Below are 19,348 nucleotides of genomic sequence, written 5' to 3'. Positions count from 1 at the left end.
AAATTTTTAACGATATAAGAATGATATCAGGAAAGACCATATTTTACATTGGCAATCAGTGTGAATTCACATAGTAAATTAATCCATAACCATTGAATATTGAAGAATCTAGAGTAGGTGAGTTTATACACTAGGCTAAGCTATAATCTTGATTTACAGACCATAGTTGGCTGTATTCCATTGATGGTATTTTTGATGTACTGTTGTCCTTCAGCCTAAGAGATGATACAAATTAAGTCGGCATATGATTATAATCGCCAAGCTGTGGTTCTCATCAACGATGAAGCCATTGATTGAGTAGAATACTGTGAGTTACTATAACTATCAGGCAAGAAATGGTAGAGATATATGTGGATTTCTCTGACAGTGGCAAGAACATCCACTAGCTGCTCTTGTTACGTGGGCTAATGGCAATGCAAATTCAGATAATGATTAAAGCAGGGATTTAGATATTTTCAAAACATAATTGGGGGTGAGGAGTCCTAGTACAGTAAAAGCCAAAGAGGATCTCCTCTCCTCCTTTTACCAGGAGGCCCTTATTTATCCCTGGCTCCTCTGTAGTGCCTGATCCATGTTGGTGGGTGATATAGAGTCTAGACCCTCTGTCATGCCACTTCCTTGGCTCAGGCCCTGGGAGGGAGGTCCTAGTACAGCAGAAGAAGATTCATCTTGTTACAACGTCATCTAGTTTCCATGACAGTTGGCTCAGTAGTGGGATTCAAATTTTTTTTACTACCGGTTCTGTGGGCGTGGCTTGGTGGGCGTGTCAGGGGAAGGATACTGTAAAATCTCCAGTCAGAGGTGGTATTTGCCGGTTCTCCAAACTACTCAAAACTTCCGCTACTGGTTCTCCAGAACTGGTCAGAACCTACTGAATATCACCTCTGAGTTGGCTATTGTCCCTCATCTTCAAAACAAAGAAATTTTAAATACGGGGGGCGGATTCTTTGTTTTTTGGGTGGGGGGGGGTTATATAATGTAGAAAAACAGATGCAGAACATTACCCACCTTCTTTTCTTCTCCAAAAAAAGGGACAAAAGATTTAGTTGGTTAAAGCTAAATCAGTATATTTATGAAGCCAGGAAAAGGGGGAAATATTCCAGGATTATATATGCTGAAATCCAAAAATGTATTAAGACTAAAGCCAAACTGAGTTTTTAGCTGAGATGAACAACAAAGTCATGTTCTCTTCCCCACCCTCTTTTAATTTGTTAATGAGATAATGACTCAAATTTTACTGGAAAAAATGAAAACTGGGTTCATGCAGACTGGAAGAGATTGGAAATGAAATCCTAAGGGACAGGCCTTACATTTGTTCCCCTTCACCCTAAAAGCTGGGAAGGTATATGGTGCTTCTTCACTGCTGCTTTCATGATGGAAATTGCTGTATTCTGGAATCATGATTTAGCGTTCAGATAAGCTGCTTTCTGTATTTAGGTCAAGTAAACATCTGCCAACATTTAGAAATATTGTTATTCCAACAGCTTAATGCAGAAGAGTTGTACTGCTTGCAGCTTAGAAAATACCTTTTTTAATTTTCACTTATTCTAGGCTATATATTTAATTCCCCGAGTTCCTCTATTAATGAGAATAAATATAATGACCAATAAACCCTTACAGGATATTCCCTTTCTGAAGACTAGCACCCCAGCCAGCTTCAGGCAGAAGAATTATTACACTGTTCAGATCTTTTCAGATCTAAACACGCAAAATGTTTTTTTCCCTCTTTATGTATCCAAAGCGTTCCAACTGTGTACTAGATTTGAGGATCTGTGGATGCCCAGATGTTGCTGAGCTACAATTTCCAGCATTCTTTTTTATTATTTATTTATTTTATTATTTAAAAAACAGAAAAAGAAAAAAGTAAAACACAACAGATATAATGCAAATACATATAAAAATTATACATAAAAAGGGCCTTAAAAATGAAAACATACAACAAAAAGAAAATAAAAAATATAATGTATTATTACAGCAACTACAATCCTATGTATAATTGTCTAAATGTATAGACCAGCATTATTCAACTACATATACAGTATATTAATATACAGTGTTACATATACAGTATATTAATTTTTCTTTAACCCACTGTATTTTTAATAAATGAGTTCCATATTTAATTATACTTGTATATACAAAATCTATAGGCAATTCACTCATAGAGGGCAAACATAATCAGATCTTTAATCCGTTGTGGGAATGGGTTATATATTTATCTTTCCATAGTTGCAAGATCAGTTTTTAACCATAGAAACGACATGGAGAATTCATTTACATTGTTCAGTTGTTAAATTATATGTAGTAGTTATATAGTTCAAGACAATTTTATCTTCTATTTTGCTGCAGTCGTGTTTATAGTCCACCATTTTCTCTCCAAACATATTCAGTATAAGACAATATAAAAACATGTGTTTTAAAGAAACTTTATCTTTATTACAACTTAGAGTAAAATGCTGTCTAAGACAGTCCTTTTTTTATACAGATGTAATGGTGAAAAAGGCCTTTGGCAGAATATATATATAAACAGTAAACATTGGCTGTATTGAATACATTCAGATTTCCTTTGGAATTCACAAAATGGATCAAGATATTATATGAGTTGCCTAAAGTGAACCTAAAGTGAAGGTTAATGACATTTTTTTTCTCTCGTTTTCCACTATTAGAGGAGCTAGACAAGAATGTCCACTTTTGCAAGGAAACATCTTCACCTTCTCTTTTTAATATCTGCATGGAAGCCTTGGCCTGTGCTATTCGACAATGTAGAGAAATCTCTAGAGTACAGACAGTCCCTGACTTATGACCACAATTGAGCCCAAAATTTCTGTTGTTAAGTGAGACATTTGTTAAGTGAGTTTTGCCTCATCTTTTGACCTTTCTTGTCACAGTTATCAAGTGAATCACTGCAATTAATAAGTTCGTAACTTGATTATTAAGTGAATCTGGCTTCCCCATTGACTTTGCTTGTTAGGAGGTCACAAAAGGTGATCACTTGGCCCCAAGATTCTGCAACCATCATAAATACATGCCAGTTGCCAAGTATCTGAGTTTTGATCACGTAAGCATGGGGATGCTGCAAAAGTCATAAATGTGAAAAACAGTCATCATTGTAACTTTGGTCACTAAACAAGCTGTTGTAAGTTGAGGACTACCTGTAGTACATAACCCTACTGAACATAAACTGCTTTTATTTTCAGACAATGTGTTTTGTTTATTTATAAACGCACGCCACTATTCCAGGGCTGATACAAATGATAAATGCCTTTAGTAAAATAGTAAGATACTCTATTAACTGGTCTCAATTGGAATTGATGCCAATAGATGAAAATTTGGTTATCCGCACATTTAAATATCAATTCCATATTTATACTGAATCTATTAAATATTTAGGCATGTATATACTAAAAGATATAACTCAATTAGTAACATATAATACAAATGAAATATAGAGGAAGGGGTTTTTTTCCCAGATACTAACTCCCAAGATTAGCTATGCTGACTGTGATTTCTGGGAGCTATCGCTCAGTAAATGGCCACAAATTCACCTTCTCCCTAGAGGACAGTAACATTTGGCAAGAACTTAGAACAGAATCAGATAGGGACTGGCAGTGGAGATGGCAAACTGTTTTCTCAATCAGGATGGTATATGCACTGCAGTCTGCCTCCCCTTAAGCTTTCAGAGCAGAGGGCTTTTGCTGCTGTATTGGGTTGTGCTTCCATATTCAAGGTTTTATATAACTTGAAATGGGGGTGTCTCTCTCAGTTATTACCAATTCAGTAATGAAACATCTACAAGCAAGCAACCAAGTTCAGAGAGCACCAAGGAATCCACAATGTTTTCAGTTTTCACCAGGAAGCAGCTTTTTATAGTAGAAAATTTATCCTTACTAGGAATCTTGAAACATACAAAATCTGGATAGTTAAGCTGTACATAATCATCTAAAGTGCAAACGTCCCTGACTTCAATTCCTGGCAGAGAATTTGAACTCCATAGAATAACAAAATCTGACTACCAGCATCTGAAGTAACATGATGCCTTCTAGTGGTTACTTTAATTGATATTCCATGCTGGCTTTGTGTTGTGCCCAAAGACAGAGGATATTCCTCATTCTGTAGAGGAAGGTTATGTAAGAATAGTTGTACTTGCCTGAATTCCAGCTCTATTCACATAAAATATTTGATTTCTCTGGTGATGGGCTTCCCTTGCTTCTGGTTTTAGATAGATAATAGGGTATTTTTTTTATTTCACTCTACTACATTGGACATGGTCCTTCTTAACCCTTAGCTCCCACATTTTCTTTTCTTACACCTACTTTTAATTCCTCCTAGACCCTTCCTCAGTCCCTCCAATTGTCACAAATGAAAGAGCAAACCTTGTCTGTGCTGCTATTTCTTGTGTATGAGCAGTATTGTTTTGAGAAAACATGAAAGGACTGTAGAAAGATGGTGATGATTGCTGTCCAAAATGCTTGCTTCAGAGCAGTAGCCTCTGTAAATCTGACATTTACAGCCAGAGGTGGAAATAGGGGTCTTTTAAGTCTTGCTTGATGTCAGCTCGCATCAAAACCAAGAAGCGTAGGCAGGGATCACATGGGTGAGAGTTATATATTGAATATGAAGTACCCTCAAGTTCAAAAATCACATCAAAGAATCCATCTCCTTGTTTTAGAATTACCTTATGTATAAGATTGTACTCAATTTTTATACATTGTGCTATCCATCAGATTTTGACAAAACTATGTAACATCTATGGTTCATAAGCTCCATGCCATAGCTACAAATAATTTATCTAAGAATAACACAGCTTACCTCTTTCACTATCAGACAGGGGAACTGTCCTCTCAGTATCAGCCACATCACTCAACAGAACAGCCAACTTATAATAAACTTTAAATAATATTTGTAGACAGCAAACTGATGAGGAACAATAATTTGATGATGGATGAGCAGCTCCAATTTCAAGTAAGTAGGAATATACTTGTTATTAAGGATGGCCAAGAAAACCCCATCCTTTGGAATCCTAGGTCTTGCCTTCAGTACGTTGCAAGAAAATATTAGAATAATATTTTTTTATATCTTTGGGAATCTCAGGCATCAAAAGCTCCTCAAACTATTTTTGCATTGAGTTGTTGGCAGCATATAGAGTTAATTAAATGTAAACTCCCCAATCTCTTCTGATTTAAGTTAATTTGGAATAGCTACCATTCAGTTTGTATTTGACTTTTGTATTTGTTATTATTTACTATAAGAAGTGGGCATTAAGATACAACCTGATTTATAAATAGATCTCTCTGTGTGATTGATAGTAGATTAACCAAATATTCAAAACTTGAAGTTTAATAGTATGCTTTATTTTACTTTATTCTGATTAAATGAAAAATTAGAGTAATAAGGATCTTTGTATGGAAGAACTATTAGATGTATTTCATTTTAATTCTGTTAGCACCAAATTTACAACTTTATAGAACTGTAATAGTTGAATGAAAAGCAATTTTCTATTTTCATAACTTTAGTTTAAAGAATGTGTTAATTAATGAAATGCAAAAATAACCCTCAAAATGAGTTCTATTTTTAGCTCTATTTACCTTTCTACGCAAACTATCAGTCACTATGCACTTCTGTCAATAATGGGCAAGCTTCCTAAAACCATCACAAAAGAAATCAACATTTTATATCTTCAACCAGGTCTAGATTTCACCCCTTTGAGGCAAACAGAAGCCCATGATTATGTTGGTTTACTTTTGAGAAAAGGTATAAATCACATGCAATGTAGCATTCTGAATAAATAATAATGCCAAGTTTAAAATAATCCCTATGTGTAACACCATCTGCATCCCAGAAATTGGCAATTTTGGGTTTTCTTGCCAAAGCCTGGCTTTTGAATTTGAATGACTGTCTTTAATCAGATCTTTCCATGTGAAACTTGATGGTTGCTTTCACGGATTGCTTACTTCATTCTTGATCAGACAAATCAACTGTTCTTAGGGGTTTTTCTTTTTTTACATTTTTTATGGCCAGCAATGCATAGTATATCAACTTAGTCCTCACCATAGATAATCTGCATTGAGCAATCAAACCTCATTTAGCAATAGAACATTGATGAGTAAATGCTGCAGGCTTTCATATCATGAACAAGACAAACTTTTCTCACAGCAATTTCCCACCAACTGAAAGAACAAATGCTAGAGAACAGATCAGAGCCTTTTAGCACTTCAGTACATTAGTACTGCCAGCTATTGGCAACCTAAAACGTTTGATTCATTGCTTCCCATTCCACCATTGATCTGAAAATTACACTTACAATCTGCACCCTGATAGTTTTAAGCTCACACTGAGCCTTGCTTGTTTTTTAAAGGTAAGAGAACTATTGTTCAAGGATGGGAAATACACATTTGTCTTAAGAACCCCTGCTGGGAACTCCTGCACAAGGGTGATATTTCCAAGAAAAAAAGCTTTGTAATAGTGGCAACAAACTGAAAGATACCCGGGCCACACATCACTGAGGAGGAGTCTATGTCACTTCCTGTATTTTGTTTAACATGTATTAAAAAGCAGCATAGAGATGTTTATTTCCTCCCCTCATTTGCAGGAACAGGCTTCTTGGACCAGTGAGCCTCCAGTCAGCACAGAATGGTATCAATGGGATTTAGAGACATTCCCATCAGACCTGCCAGAGTTATGTGAAAAGAAGGCTATCCGCATGGTGGCACGTGTCTATCTTCCAATTATAGTCATCCTGTTCTGTGTTATGGGCTTCCTTGGCAATGGGATTTTGCTGTTGGTTCGTGCCCGTTACCATCGAGTCCAGTTTCTTGGTGACATCCTCCTCTTACATCTGGCTATCTCGGACCTGCTACTGCTCTTGACTCTACCAGTGGGTGTGGCTGGGATGATGGGGACTTGGTACTTGGGCATGACTGCGTGCCAGATTCTGCAAGGCTTTCATGCTCTGACCTTCTACAGTGGCTTTCTTTTCCTCATGAGTCTTACCCTGGACCGCTACATAGCCATAGTGTGGGTACCCATTGCCCGCCGCATGCGCCCCACTGCCAGTTTCTGGGGCAAGCTTTGCTCCGGGCTGATGTGGCTATTCTCAGCAGCTCTAGCAGTGCCCAATGTCATGTATGCTCACGTGGAGGACTACAAAGGCTTTCAGCTCTGCAGGGTGACTGTTGTCAGAACTACAGTTTGTTTCGTGCAAGTGGGCTTTGGTTTTGTGCTACCATTCGCTATCATGGTAATCTGCTATGCAGCCATTACACGTACTATTTGGTCCTCTCCTTATGCCCAGTCACACAAGGCCTTGTGGCTCATTTTAGCCCTGGTTTTGCTGTTTTTGGTTTTGCAACTCCCTTATGCCCTACTCACCTTATTAGATGCAGCAGATTTGATAGGCCAGCAGTCATCAAGCTGCACGGTAAGTCTTCAGCGTGATCTTGCCCTCCTCATTACCAGTGGCTTGGTTTTTGCTCGCTGCTGCCTTAATCCTGTACTTCATACTTTCCTGGGGGTACGGTTCCGTAAGGACCTGCAAAGGTTAAGTAGAGAGTTTGGATGCCTGGAGCATTGGGCATGCTGTAATGATCGACCCAGGAGTGGCAGTCGTCATGCTTCATTTACTACCCATCTGGAAGGACTATCAAGAACTCCATGAAACATCTGCACTGCCCACCTCAGAAGAGTCTTGGAATGCTGGAAACCTGGCTTTTGCATTCAGAGAAGCATGCAACTTTAACATGGTCTCTGCAACATTTGACAATAAAACTTCAACTTTGAATAATGCTAAAACTTGTGGCATCTTTTTATATATATACATTTACCACTACTTGTGTATTAGTCTCTGTGCCTGATTGTGTGAAATGAGAATAATCCACAGTTGAAACAATTAGTGGTCCTGCTCAGATCTGGACCTGGACTGGATAGTATCTTCTGTAGCTCAAGCCCCTGTGGTTAGTACCAATGGATCTGGGAAGGAGGAAGAAGATCTGTTGAGCACGTAAAGGCTCAAAAGGCCTTCAGAAAGGTTTATAGTACTACAGTATATATAAGACCATGAAATTAGTTCTTGAACCCGGGTTCAATTCTGCATTCAGCAATGGAGATTCACAGGGTAACTTTGGGCCAGCTACTCTCTCTCAGTAAAACCTTCATCATGGCATTTTTGTGTAGAGAAATGGAATTGGGGGGGGGGGTGGCAATTGTAGGAAATAAACAAATAAATTTCTCTTAATTTTCCTCCATTGACTATATTCCATTATTCCCTTCCTAAAGAGAACTCAAATGCCTTTGATTTTTTACTCAATGGTAAATCAATCTAGCAATTAAATAATAAACATTCTAAACTCATTCTAGCTCTTATTAAAGAGCAAATTTAATATGATAAACATCTCTAGTAGGTTAATGGTTTTGTATGCAACATCATCTGACCTTTTGTAGCACTCACTCCTTTGTATGTGTTCTGGTGCTATAAATGTCTTTAAAATAGGTCACCTGCTTTTGTTGATTTAGGAAAGGAAGTTTACAGTATTTACAGTTTCTTAAATCAGAAAAGTAATAGGCAAGCAGTTATGTATATTCTGCAAAAAATTAGCAGAGGACAGGAATGCTAGGAATTTCCGGTTGGAAAATGTGCTGTTATAATTAATTTAGGCAGTTTTCCAAGGACACAAGACAATTCATGGAAAATAAGACTATATGATTAATGAACTCTGATATTACCATGAGCATATTTTTCAATTAGTTACCAGTAACAGAGCAAGAGGCTGCTCCTGCACTTATGTCCAGATTTTGAAATTTGCTTCGACAACTGATGACTACTGAGGAGAAAATGTTACATTTTGTCAGATGGATAGAGTCTTAGGTTTTGCTTGTTTTCTTTAAATCTTTAACAGATATTTTTTTAAAATAAAAACTTTTGTGAGGCACAACAACATCCACGATTTGGCTAAATTAACATTTATTAACTAGTAACTAGTAACTGTAACAAGTAACCATAAGAATAACTGTAACCGCGGTAACCGCAATAGCCGTTACTGTTGCAAGTCAGCTGGAAAGCACGAGCAATTAACCAATGCCGTCCCTGACAGCTCGCTTTTATATGGCTCGCTGTCAGACTGCTCAGCCAATGGGAATGGACTTCAGTTCCTGCTCAGCTCAGCCGAATGTAACACCCCTTCCCGCCAGTCAAGCGCATTCATAGTCATTCAGATAGGCAGGGCGTTGTCTATTCCAGCTGGACCTACACAACTCAGCTTGCCCGGTCAACTGAGAATGATGGCCTGCAGAGTTAACAGACAACGATGGAAACTTCACTGGACCCCTCTCCTCTGCTGACTCGGACTCAGATAGAAGAACTTCTAAAGGTAGGTATTCTCTCCCTGGCATGTCGGCCACTTCGAGTTCGCATTGCTGTGTGATAGCTGACTCGCTGTCAGACGGGTCCTTTGATAACTCAGCCCAATGCCCCCTTATCTGGTCTACATGTCAGCGCCAAACTTGGCCATCCAACAGAGTTATTTTATAAGATTTTGGGCCAGTAACTGCCTCTATATTCCCTGCAGGCACAATGGATTACCTACAAAATTCCACGCATAAACCAAATTCCCCACTTGGAAAACTCTAATGCCACTACAAGAATTTAAGGGAACATTTGAGGCATAACTGGGATGGAGCCTGTCCATATGGTTCCTTAACTTTCAGCCCATTAATAACTCCACTGGGGAATGATTGGTCACTGTGCTGGGGGTAATGTGTTGCATTAGCAGGTACTTTGCTAACTTAGAGTGTCAGTCCTCACCCTCTAATCATCCCAGCACTTCCTTGGAGGCCCTCACAACCCTCTCTGCTTATCCATTAGACGCCGGGTGATAAGGAGCAACAAGAGCGTGCCTTATGTCCTGGTGTACCAAGAATAAGTCAAAGTTCACTGTGGTAAACTGTGGACCGTTATCTGACACTAGGATGTCGGGAAAACCATGGGTTGCAAAAAGGCGATCTAATGCCTTGATGATCATCACTGATGTGGTAGACTTCATGAGGACCAACTCTACCCACTTCGAATATGAGTCCACAATGATAAGGAAGGTGCAACCTTGAAACAGCCCAGCCAGATCAATATGGGCCCTGACCCATGGCGACTTAGCAGACTCCCATTCCCCGGGAGTAGCTGCTGGAGGTGCCGCTCTAGACATTTGGCATGTATGACATGCCCTAACTCTTGTGGTAATATCAGAGTCTATGCCAGGCCACCAAACATAGCTCCAAGCTAAAGCCTTCATACAGGCTATTCCTGGATGGCCCTCATGCAAGCTGTTTAAAATCTTAGGTCTGAGGATATTGGGAACTATTACTCTACCTCCCCACAGTAGGCAGCCCTGTTGGGTGGATAATTCATGCTGCTTTGTTCTGAATGGCATAAATGGGGCATCTACAGCCTGCTCTGGCCACCCCCTTATCACCCAGTCTAATACCTGTAAGAGAATAATATCATTAGAGGATGCTTTTGCGACATCTGCGGCCATAATAGGTAATTGATTATCATCAATTAGTAGTATAGATGAGGAAGGAGCAGGGTCTATAATTTTGTCTGGCAAAGGGCAACAGCTCAATGGGTCTGCATGTCCTAGGTGCTTTCCAGCCCTGTATTGCAATGTATAGGAGTATGTGGCCAAGAATAATGCCCAGAGGTTCATCCTTGGGGACAAAATAGGGGGACTTTGTCGGTCGCCAGCCAGGATACCCAGGAGATGTTTGTGGTCTGTTATTAAATGGAAGTGATGGCCATAGAGGAATTCGTGGAATCGTTTAACAGAGGCAATGGCTGCCAAAGCTTCCTTGTCTATTTGCAAGTAATTTCTTTCTGTTGCTGACATAGTCCTTGAAAAATAACCTATAGGTGCTTCCACTCCACTAAGCAATATGTGAGCTAAGACAGAACCTATACCATAAGGAGATGCATCGCAACATAAGATCAAAGGCAATTGGTTATTAAATTGCATCAATACGCTGTCAGAAGAAAGCATCGCTTTGATAGCATCAAAAGAATCCTGTTGTGATTTGCCCCATGACCATTTAGCTTGAGAGTCTAAAAATCTGTGAAGTGGTTCTGCAATAGAAGCCTTGTGCGGAAAAAATGAGGCATAGAAATTTAGGAGACCTAGAAAGGCCTGCAGCTCCTTTTTGTTGGTAGGAACAGGTGCTTTTTATGGCTGTAACTTTAGAGTCTGTAGGGTGAATCCCTTGGGCATCTATGCGGTATCCTAAGAAGTCCACTTGGGAAACACCAAATTTGCATTTATCTCTTTTTAATTTGATTCCTGAGTTCTTGAAGCAAGTGAGGACTTGTCGAAGGCGTTGCAGGAGGTCTTGCTTGTTTTGTGCTGATATGATGACAACATCAAAGTATGGTTTAATGCCAGGGATACCTTGCAGCAATCGTTCCATAAGGCATTGGAATATACCAGGAGCCACAGATACCCCTAACTGCAAATGTTTACACTTAAACGCTCCCCTATGCGTTACAATGGTTTGGGCCAGAGCAGTTTTTTCAGTGACAGGCAGCTGTTGATATGCTTGGGCCATGTCAAGCTTAGTAAATATGGTGCCCTTTTCCATTGAATGGAGGAGATGTTGAATTACAGGCACAGGATAAGCGTTAGTGAGCAAAGCCTTATTTAATGTGCTCTTATAGTCTGTGCATAATCTGATAGAGCTGTCATGTTTAAGAGGGGTCATTATAGGGGTTTCCCATAGTACATAATATACAGGTTCCAGGACTCCTTGTGAGATCAACTTATCAATTTCTGCATCCACTTTTGATTTTAATGCAAAAGGGACACGTTGGGGTTTTAATCTGATAGGAGTTACTGCTGGATCTAACGCAAAAGAAATTGGGGTGCCTACATAATGGCCTAACTGGTTGTTGAAAATGTCCTTAAATTCAGCTAATAGTGTCTCAATATCTTGATTTTGAGTGCAATGTATACCTGTCACTTTAAGCCCTAAAGCGTCAAACCAATCTAGCCCCATTAAACTAGGTAAGGTGCCTTCTACAATAGTAAGGGGTAATTGTCCCTTGAAGTCCTGAAATTTAATTGCGAACTTGCTTGTTCCTATAACTGGTATGTTACGTCCCTGGTAATCTTTGAGAGATAGTTTGCAAGCCATTTCTTCGAAATGGTCAGAGTCAATCTCTTTAGGGTGCCCCAGGACAGTATGGATAGAGATGAACCAGTGTCAATCTCTATTGGACAGTCTTAACCTTCTAACAAGTTGGTTACATGAAGTTTATTAATGTTCAGCTGTTGTGGAATATTGTTGAGAGGGTCAGTGGAAGATGCTCTAGTCACAGTAAATCATTCATCCCTTTGTTTTTGGAATCTGTTTAGCGGCTGAGGCTGTGATTGTGGTGTTCTCTTTTCAGATTTGCAGACTCTGGCTATATGGCCCTTTCACTGGCAATTTAAACAAATAGCATTTCTAAACCGGCAGTCAGGTCTTAAATGATTACCCCTGCAACTTAAACAAATGACCTGCGCTGTAGGGAGCTGTTGTGGTTTGCTCCTTGGGTTCCAGCCTTTTGAGGCGATTAACATTTTCGTCATAATCTAATAATTCATCAGGGGCAAACTCTTCAAAATGAACAGTAGCATTTGGTTTAGTCCCTGGATTGCTAATTATACCTTGGATCTCAGCCACAGAGAGATTGGACATCTCAGCAGCTTGAGCCTCTTCAATTGCCATTTTTAAAGTGAGGTCACCTTTTGCTAAAAGACGTCTTTGGAGCCTGAGGTCTCTCATTCTACATACTAGTTGATCAAGCAGCATGTCATCCAGTTCTTTAAACCCACATTGCAATGCAGCCGTTCGGAGAGCAGCCATATATATACTGGTGGTCTCTCCCTCAGCTTGTGCCCATCGCCAAAAAGCATGCCGTCTAGCGATTCGCAATGGTTTGGGGGCATAATGGTTACTCAGGATTTCCTGGAGGGCTTCCTAGGAAACCTCTTTAACTGATTGTGGTGCCAATAAAGCGGTTGCAGTGTCGAAGACAGCTGCTCCACAGAAACTTAGGAAATAAGCTTGTTTCTGTGATTTAATATGTCCGCCAAATCCGCAGCATCTAAAAAACATTCAAAATGGTTAATGTAGGAATACCATGTCTCTGTTGTAGGGTGGAAACACAGGAATGCTGGAGTGAAGGACATCTCATCAGCTGGCTGAAATAACTTTACTGTGCGCTCCTACTCCTTGAGATTTCTGTGTGCCTTCACCGTGTCGAACTCATCCTTGTTGCCAGTTTTGTGAGGCACAACGATGTCCATGATTTGGCTAAATTAACATTTATTAACTAGTAACTATTAACTGTAACAAGTAACCGTAAGAATAACTGTAACCGCAGTAACCACAATAGCCGTTACTGTTGCGAGTGGGCTGGCAAGCATGAGCAATTAACCGATGCGGTCTGACAGCTCGCTTTTATACGGCTTGCTGTCAGACTGCTCAGCCAATGGGAATGGACTTCAGTTCCTGTTCAGCTCAGCCGAACGTAACAAAAACCTATAGAATAATGAATAAAGGGTTTAATTTCTCTACATTTCTTTTGAGCTGGCAGTGGTAGGTGATCCTTTTCCACACTTCAATTTTTGTTATTTTGTTTATAGAACATGGGATATGATCTTGGTCAGAAATGTGCCTAGGTTTGCTTGGCATGTAAGCTTTCAGACCCAAATCAGAGCACAACTGCCACTTAAGTATTTAAAATATTTCTTTCTGAAACCATCAGTTGTTCTTCTCTAATCATAACTCAGGATGTCTTACACACAGAGATTATTAGTTTATGGTTAACTAGATGTTTTCTGCAAAAATAAGGCAAGATGAAGGACCAGCTGCACAGCAGATGGGATTCCTTCTGGAAAAAAGAAAAGGAGCTGAGAAGATTAAACCCTAGAGCCCACCCAGAAATGCTATGAGCCCGAAAGGACCAATATCCATCTGTTGTTTTGATTTCTCTTTTTGCATTGTACGTATAAACAGACAGTCACAGACAAACTGCCAACTGACAAGTCCCCACAAAGTCAGTGGGATTCAGCTTGGCAGCAAAAGAAGCAGCAAACTGAAGAAGCCACAGCACCTTCAGTAAACATGTCTCTTCTCGGAAGCAGAGTGTCAACTTCGAACTGAACCTGGCCTGTTTCATTGTCCACTGTGTTACAGTCTAAATAATGAAAAGCGATAGATGTGTGCCAAAACAGCAGAGTTCTGCTGCCTGCCTCACCATATTGTTGCTCTGTTTGTTGCTCTACTCTTGGGTATTAATAAATGGGACTTATATGTGAGGTGAAAGTTTTCCTGTTATGAGTTATTCTGTGCACCAAAAAGCATGGTAAAGAGTAGAAATGACTTGGACAGTTTCAGTCTCAGCTCTGCTTTTTATCTTCATTTTTCTCCTCTTCTTTTGCCCTCCTTACATAAGCCAAATGACTCTTTTAGTTACACCCACTTCAGAAAAACTAAAATATATATTACTTTCTGTTCAAATAATATTAACATTCATCATGAGGTAGGGCAAGGTAGAGGTGGATCAGATTTTAGGTAACCATACCATGAGGTGGGAGGTAAGGATCAGTAACAAGGGCAACAAACAGGGAAAGGTTAAAGGACTCATCCAGAACCTCAATGTATAACTTATAAATGTGAACACGGTACTGTTGCAATTAACCCTTCTGTGTGCATGGGATTATTTAGTCCAACAAAAGCACTGATGACTACTGAGATGAACTGTTGAGGAGGAAACAGAACTGAGCCAATACACGCAAGTAATGGATCTAGGTGGGAATCTGCAAAGTACCCTCTGGGAACCCTCTCCATTCTCTTGGTATTGTGTGATCATTGCTGTGTAGTGTTGTTGTGTAAATGGTATTAGTCTGGTCTGGGAAGCTAAGAAATGAATCATATGCAGATTTAATTCATTTTCTGGCTGGACTGATCTCCTTGCAACTGCGGCAGAAGTATCATTACTGTCATCCACAACAGAAAGTTTTCTTTCTCTAGATAGAATAGGGAAATTTGGTTTAAGGGTATATAAAAACTCCCGAAGAAAACATTCAATGTTCTGGAATTTAATGCCAAACTTTAAACAAAATATTTTGTGTTTGTCCAGATCTTAGACCAAATGGTGCATTTCATTTCATAGTGTTCTGAGTATTCTAACTTCCTGTGATTCCTTTATTTTCAATTCTTCCCTGGAGATTCATTAAGCAAAAGAAGGCAGGATTCCAAACCTCATGTACATTGGCTTGAACTAATGAAGGGGAGAAGTGAACAATAAGAAAACTACATTTTAAACACTAAAAGCATTATACAGCAAACAGTTTGACAACAGTTTGTAGACAAAAGATTGTTGTTTGCTGCTTAAGTGAATTTATTTGCTTTACTATGTGAAAAATACAACTTTAAGAATTACAGTGTATGCATTGCCTTGCATTACAAGCTATGCAATGACTTGAATTATAGGTATTACACTGTTGAACTTTCCAATTGCAAATTGCTTTGTTGAGCTTTGCAGATAATTTGTCAAGTGGAAATTGTGCATGTTAATGCATATGAATTAAAGATATTGCTGTGCAGTTGAACTTTAGATTGATAAAGGAATAAATTTGCTCCTTTGTGGATTCTTGTAGGCTGAGATACTAATTTTGCTGTTATGGTAATTGTTTATGGGTTGTGTTGAAATGAAACAATCCATTGGTGTTATTTATTTATTTGTTAGATTTTTATCCTGCCATATTACTTTATGCCTCTATTATTGTGGTAGTAGAGTAAAATGTCAACTGTATGGTATGTCTGGAATATATAAGGATTGTTGTTTTCTAAAATCTCCTGCAGGAGGCAGCAAACCATAAATCATGCCAATTATTTTTGCTTTCCTATCTGAAACCAAAAGGGTACATGTAAGTTGTATGATTCTTTTAATATTTTACATCGTGATTATTTTAATGTTTTTAAAGACATGAAACTTGTACTCTGTTTTTGTGTTTTTGTTAGGAATTTCAACGATTTACTTTACCCTTCTGCAATACTGTTATGCTACATTAATACATAATAAATACAGTATATATCTTGTATAGTATCTTGTATAGTATCTAGTATCTTGTTCAGCTTGTCTGAATCATAGCTCATTTCATCAGGACTATCAAATATCCTATTATATACATAGAATTTCACATAGTTTGCAGGGAGGAGAAGAATTCAATATACAAATAAGTGATAAATGCCTATATAAGTGCGACATGCATAACAAAGTTGTTGAATGTACTAATATAGTGTCTCTCTGTGTGTTTCTAATAAGAGGTACTATTCTCTATTTAATCTATGAAAAACAGTGCTCCATCTTCTTATGAAATCCAATCCAGCTGTTTTATGACTAAAGTGATACCTGCTTTCCTGTCCCAAATCTGGACACTTTGGAAGTGCATCTAGCATACCTTAAAGAAAAAGATAAAACACGGAAAAATGAAATACCAGTATCCCAGAATCATGACCCAGCACACTGGAAATCACTAATCTTGCTAGCTGCTGTAAATCACTAATCCTGCTAGTAACATCTCCATCCTTGTCAAAGAAGCGATTGAATGCGAACAGAAGCATCCCAATGCTGTCTTATTTGGACTGGATGACACCAACAAATCACAAAGATTTGCGACATTAACAACAGTCAAAATAGGGAGGGGTCTATCAAATCCAGCAACAGTTAACAGTGGTGTTCCCCAAGGCAGCATTTTAGGACACACACTCTTTCTGCTTTACATCAACGACCTATGCGATCATATTACAAGCAGCTGCGTCCTCTTCACCGACGACGTAAAATTATTTAACACCACTGACAATGCTGCTGCCCTACAAAACCAACTTGACTATGTGTCAGAATGCTCGTGTAATTGGCAACTCCAAATTTCAACTAATAAGTGCTCTGTCCTACACATTGGCAATAAAAATGAGAACACCAAATACAAGTTGGGCAGAAGCAATCTCGTAGACCAGTGGTCGCCAACCAGTGGGCCAGGGACCACTGGTGGTCTGCAAGAAAATTTTGGTGCTCTGCAGAGAAATGTCACCCCAAAGCACCCCCCAAAGCAATTAATCCAGGCTGCGCGGGAACACAAGGCTTGCGTCATTTGCATTGTGAACAATACGAGGTAGTGAGAGGAGGGGGGAAAGGGCAGAGAGGAGGAACTTGCCCCACTTGCCTGGCCTGGCCACTGGGGTGCTTCTTTCTGCTTCTTTCTTCTTCTGCTTTTGGCTGCACACAAGGAAATAAAAGTCTTTCTTTCTCTCCCCCAAACTCCACCAGAAATGAGTCTTTGGGACCAGAGGTGGTATTCAGCAGGTTCTGACCAGTTCTGGAGAACCAGTAGCAGAAATTTTGAATAGTTCAGAGAACCAGCAAATACCACCTTTGACTGGAAATTTTATAGTATCCTTCCCCTGCCACACCCATCATGCCATGCCCACAGAACCAGTAGTAAAAATTTTTGAATCCCACCTCTGTTTGGGACCCTGCAAGGCATCCTGCTCCAAGAGGCTGCGCCGGCGCAACAAATCTCACAAAGAGCCATTCTGGCGGTGTATGGGGGACAGAAAGAAAGACTTCTGCTGCTTCTGCTGCTTTCCTTGTATGAAGTCTAAAGTCTCTCTCTCTCTCTCTCTCTCTCTCTCTCTCTCTCTCCCCCCGCCCTGAGAACAGAGCTGGAGATGGTATCCTGCAATGAAGAATAATCAATTGGTAGGAAAACAGGGTGGGGAATTTTCCTGCAGACTTTTTTTGATATTTCCCCAAGGCCTCTATTTCACGGAATTTAAAATAATGAGTTTGGTGGTCCCTGAAGTCCAAAAGGTTGGTGATCCCTGTTGTAGATGACCCTCACTCTTTCACTCTATCTTGTTTCCCCGAAAATACAACCTACCCTGAAAGTAAGTCCTAGCTTGATTTTTACACGTGTGCCTATACCTCCCCAAATAAGCCCTAATTAATATCCCGCCCACTCCAAAGTGGGCGGGTAAAAATTAAGCTAGGGTTGGGATGGAGAGATGGACCTGCCCTACTGCTTACCTTTGGAAGCTGGCAAGGCTTTCCTGAAGGCCTCTGTAGATGATAACAAAGCTCTGCATCAATCCAGAGCTCTGTTATCAGTTGCAAAGGCCTTCAGGAAAGCTTGCTGGCCACAGAAGAAGTTCCTGAAGGCCTCTGACAGAGAAAAGGAGGCCGAGGGCAATGCACACAAGTGAGGTTAGTTGATGACATTCCCCGAAAATAAAACCTGGTACCTTTTTTGGTGGTAAAAAAATTATAAGACAGGGTCTTATTTTCAGGGAAATACGGTAGGAGCACTCATCTTGAATGATATAAACCCCAGTGCTCACTGTAACAGCATTACCAAAAAGGCATTAAGAGTTGTTAACCTTATTTTGTGAAGCTTCCTCTCCGGCAACATTGAACTGCTAACTGGGGCATACAAAACCTTTGCCAGACCAATTCTTGAATACAGTTTATCTGCCTGGAACCCATACTGTATATTGAACATTAACACAATTGAGCAGGTTCAGAGTTATTTCTCAAGAAGAGTATTCCACTCCTCTACTCACAATAGAATTCCCTATGCCTTCAGGCTTGAAATTTTGGACTTGGACAATCTGGAACTATGCCACCTGTAGTCCAATCTAAGCATAGCACACAAAATTGTCTGCTGCAATGTCAATGACTTCTTCAGCTTCAACCACAATAATGCATGGGCAAATGATCGATACAAACTCAAGGCTTCAATCTTGATTGCAGAAAATATAACTTCAGCAACAGTGTGGTCAACACCTGGAATCTGACTCCATTGTTACAGCCTCAAAGACTCACAGCTTCAATCTCAAATTGTCTACCATGGACATCCAATTCTTAAGAGGTCCTTAAAGGGGGTGTGCTGTCCAGACAGTTTATAGTTAGTTAAGAATTGGGAGTTGTCCCCTTAAGGGAATGCATCATGGTAAATGTAGTTAAGGTCTCCTGGGAAATGTAGTCAATATCATGTGGCTACATCTGTAATCCTGATTGGTCACTAAATTAACCCTTAGTAGGTTGGGTTGCCTGAACTCCAGCAGCATGCTGGCGCCTCACCCCCTTGTTTCATCATTATGAGAATGAAAAGAGACTTTACATCATAAAGTCAGCTATGCAGAGAATTGGACATTGAGATGAATCTTGACGTAACTGTGAGTTATATTTGAAGATGTCTGATGAACCAATAAAGAGACTTTCTATGGATGCCTTTGTGGAGTTTAATCTGTCTGCCCTATAATCAGC

The 19,348-nt window shown here is 39.6% G+C and overlaps 1 protein-coding gene across 1 annotated transcript; it reads left to right on the top strand.

Moving 5' to 3' along the window:
• Positions 1-4,826: 4,826 nt before the first annotated feature.
• On the top strand, positions 4,827-7,783 carry CCR10 (C-C motif chemokine receptor 10). Its single transcript, XM_026717314.2, has 2 exons — positions 4,827-4,962; positions 6,590-7,783. The coding sequence occupies exons 1-2, from the start codon at positions 4,918-4,920 to the stop codon at positions 7,652-7,654; spliced, it is 1,110 nt and encodes a 369-aa protein (XP_026573099.1). The 5' UTR covers positions 4,827-4,917; the 3' UTR covers positions 7,655-7,783.
• The last annotated feature ends 11,565 nt before the right edge of the window (positions 7,784-19,348 follow it).

Source organism: Pseudonaja textilis, chromosome Z (genome assembly GCF_049901715.1).
Source record: "Pseudonaja textilis isolate UNSWEBS1 chromosome Z, rPseTex1.2, whole genome shotgun sequence".
Classification (NCBI taxonomy): domain Eukaryota; kingdom Metazoa; phylum Chordata; class Lepidosauria; order Squamata; family Elapidae; genus Pseudonaja; species Pseudonaja textilis.
This window is presented reverse-complemented; position numbering and strand designations above follow the sequence as displayed.

What these genes read in the sequence shown, in the direction of transcription:
- CCR10 (XM_026717314.2), top strand. Translation starts at nt 4,918, where the DNA reads ATGAGGAACAATAATTTGATGATGGATGAGCAGCTCCAATTTCAA. An exon ending in ATGAGCAGCTCCAATTTCAA is followed by an intron (nt 4,963 to 6,589) that starts GTAAGTAGGAAT and finishes CCTCATTTGCAG; the next exon opens with GAACAGGCTTCTTGGACCAG.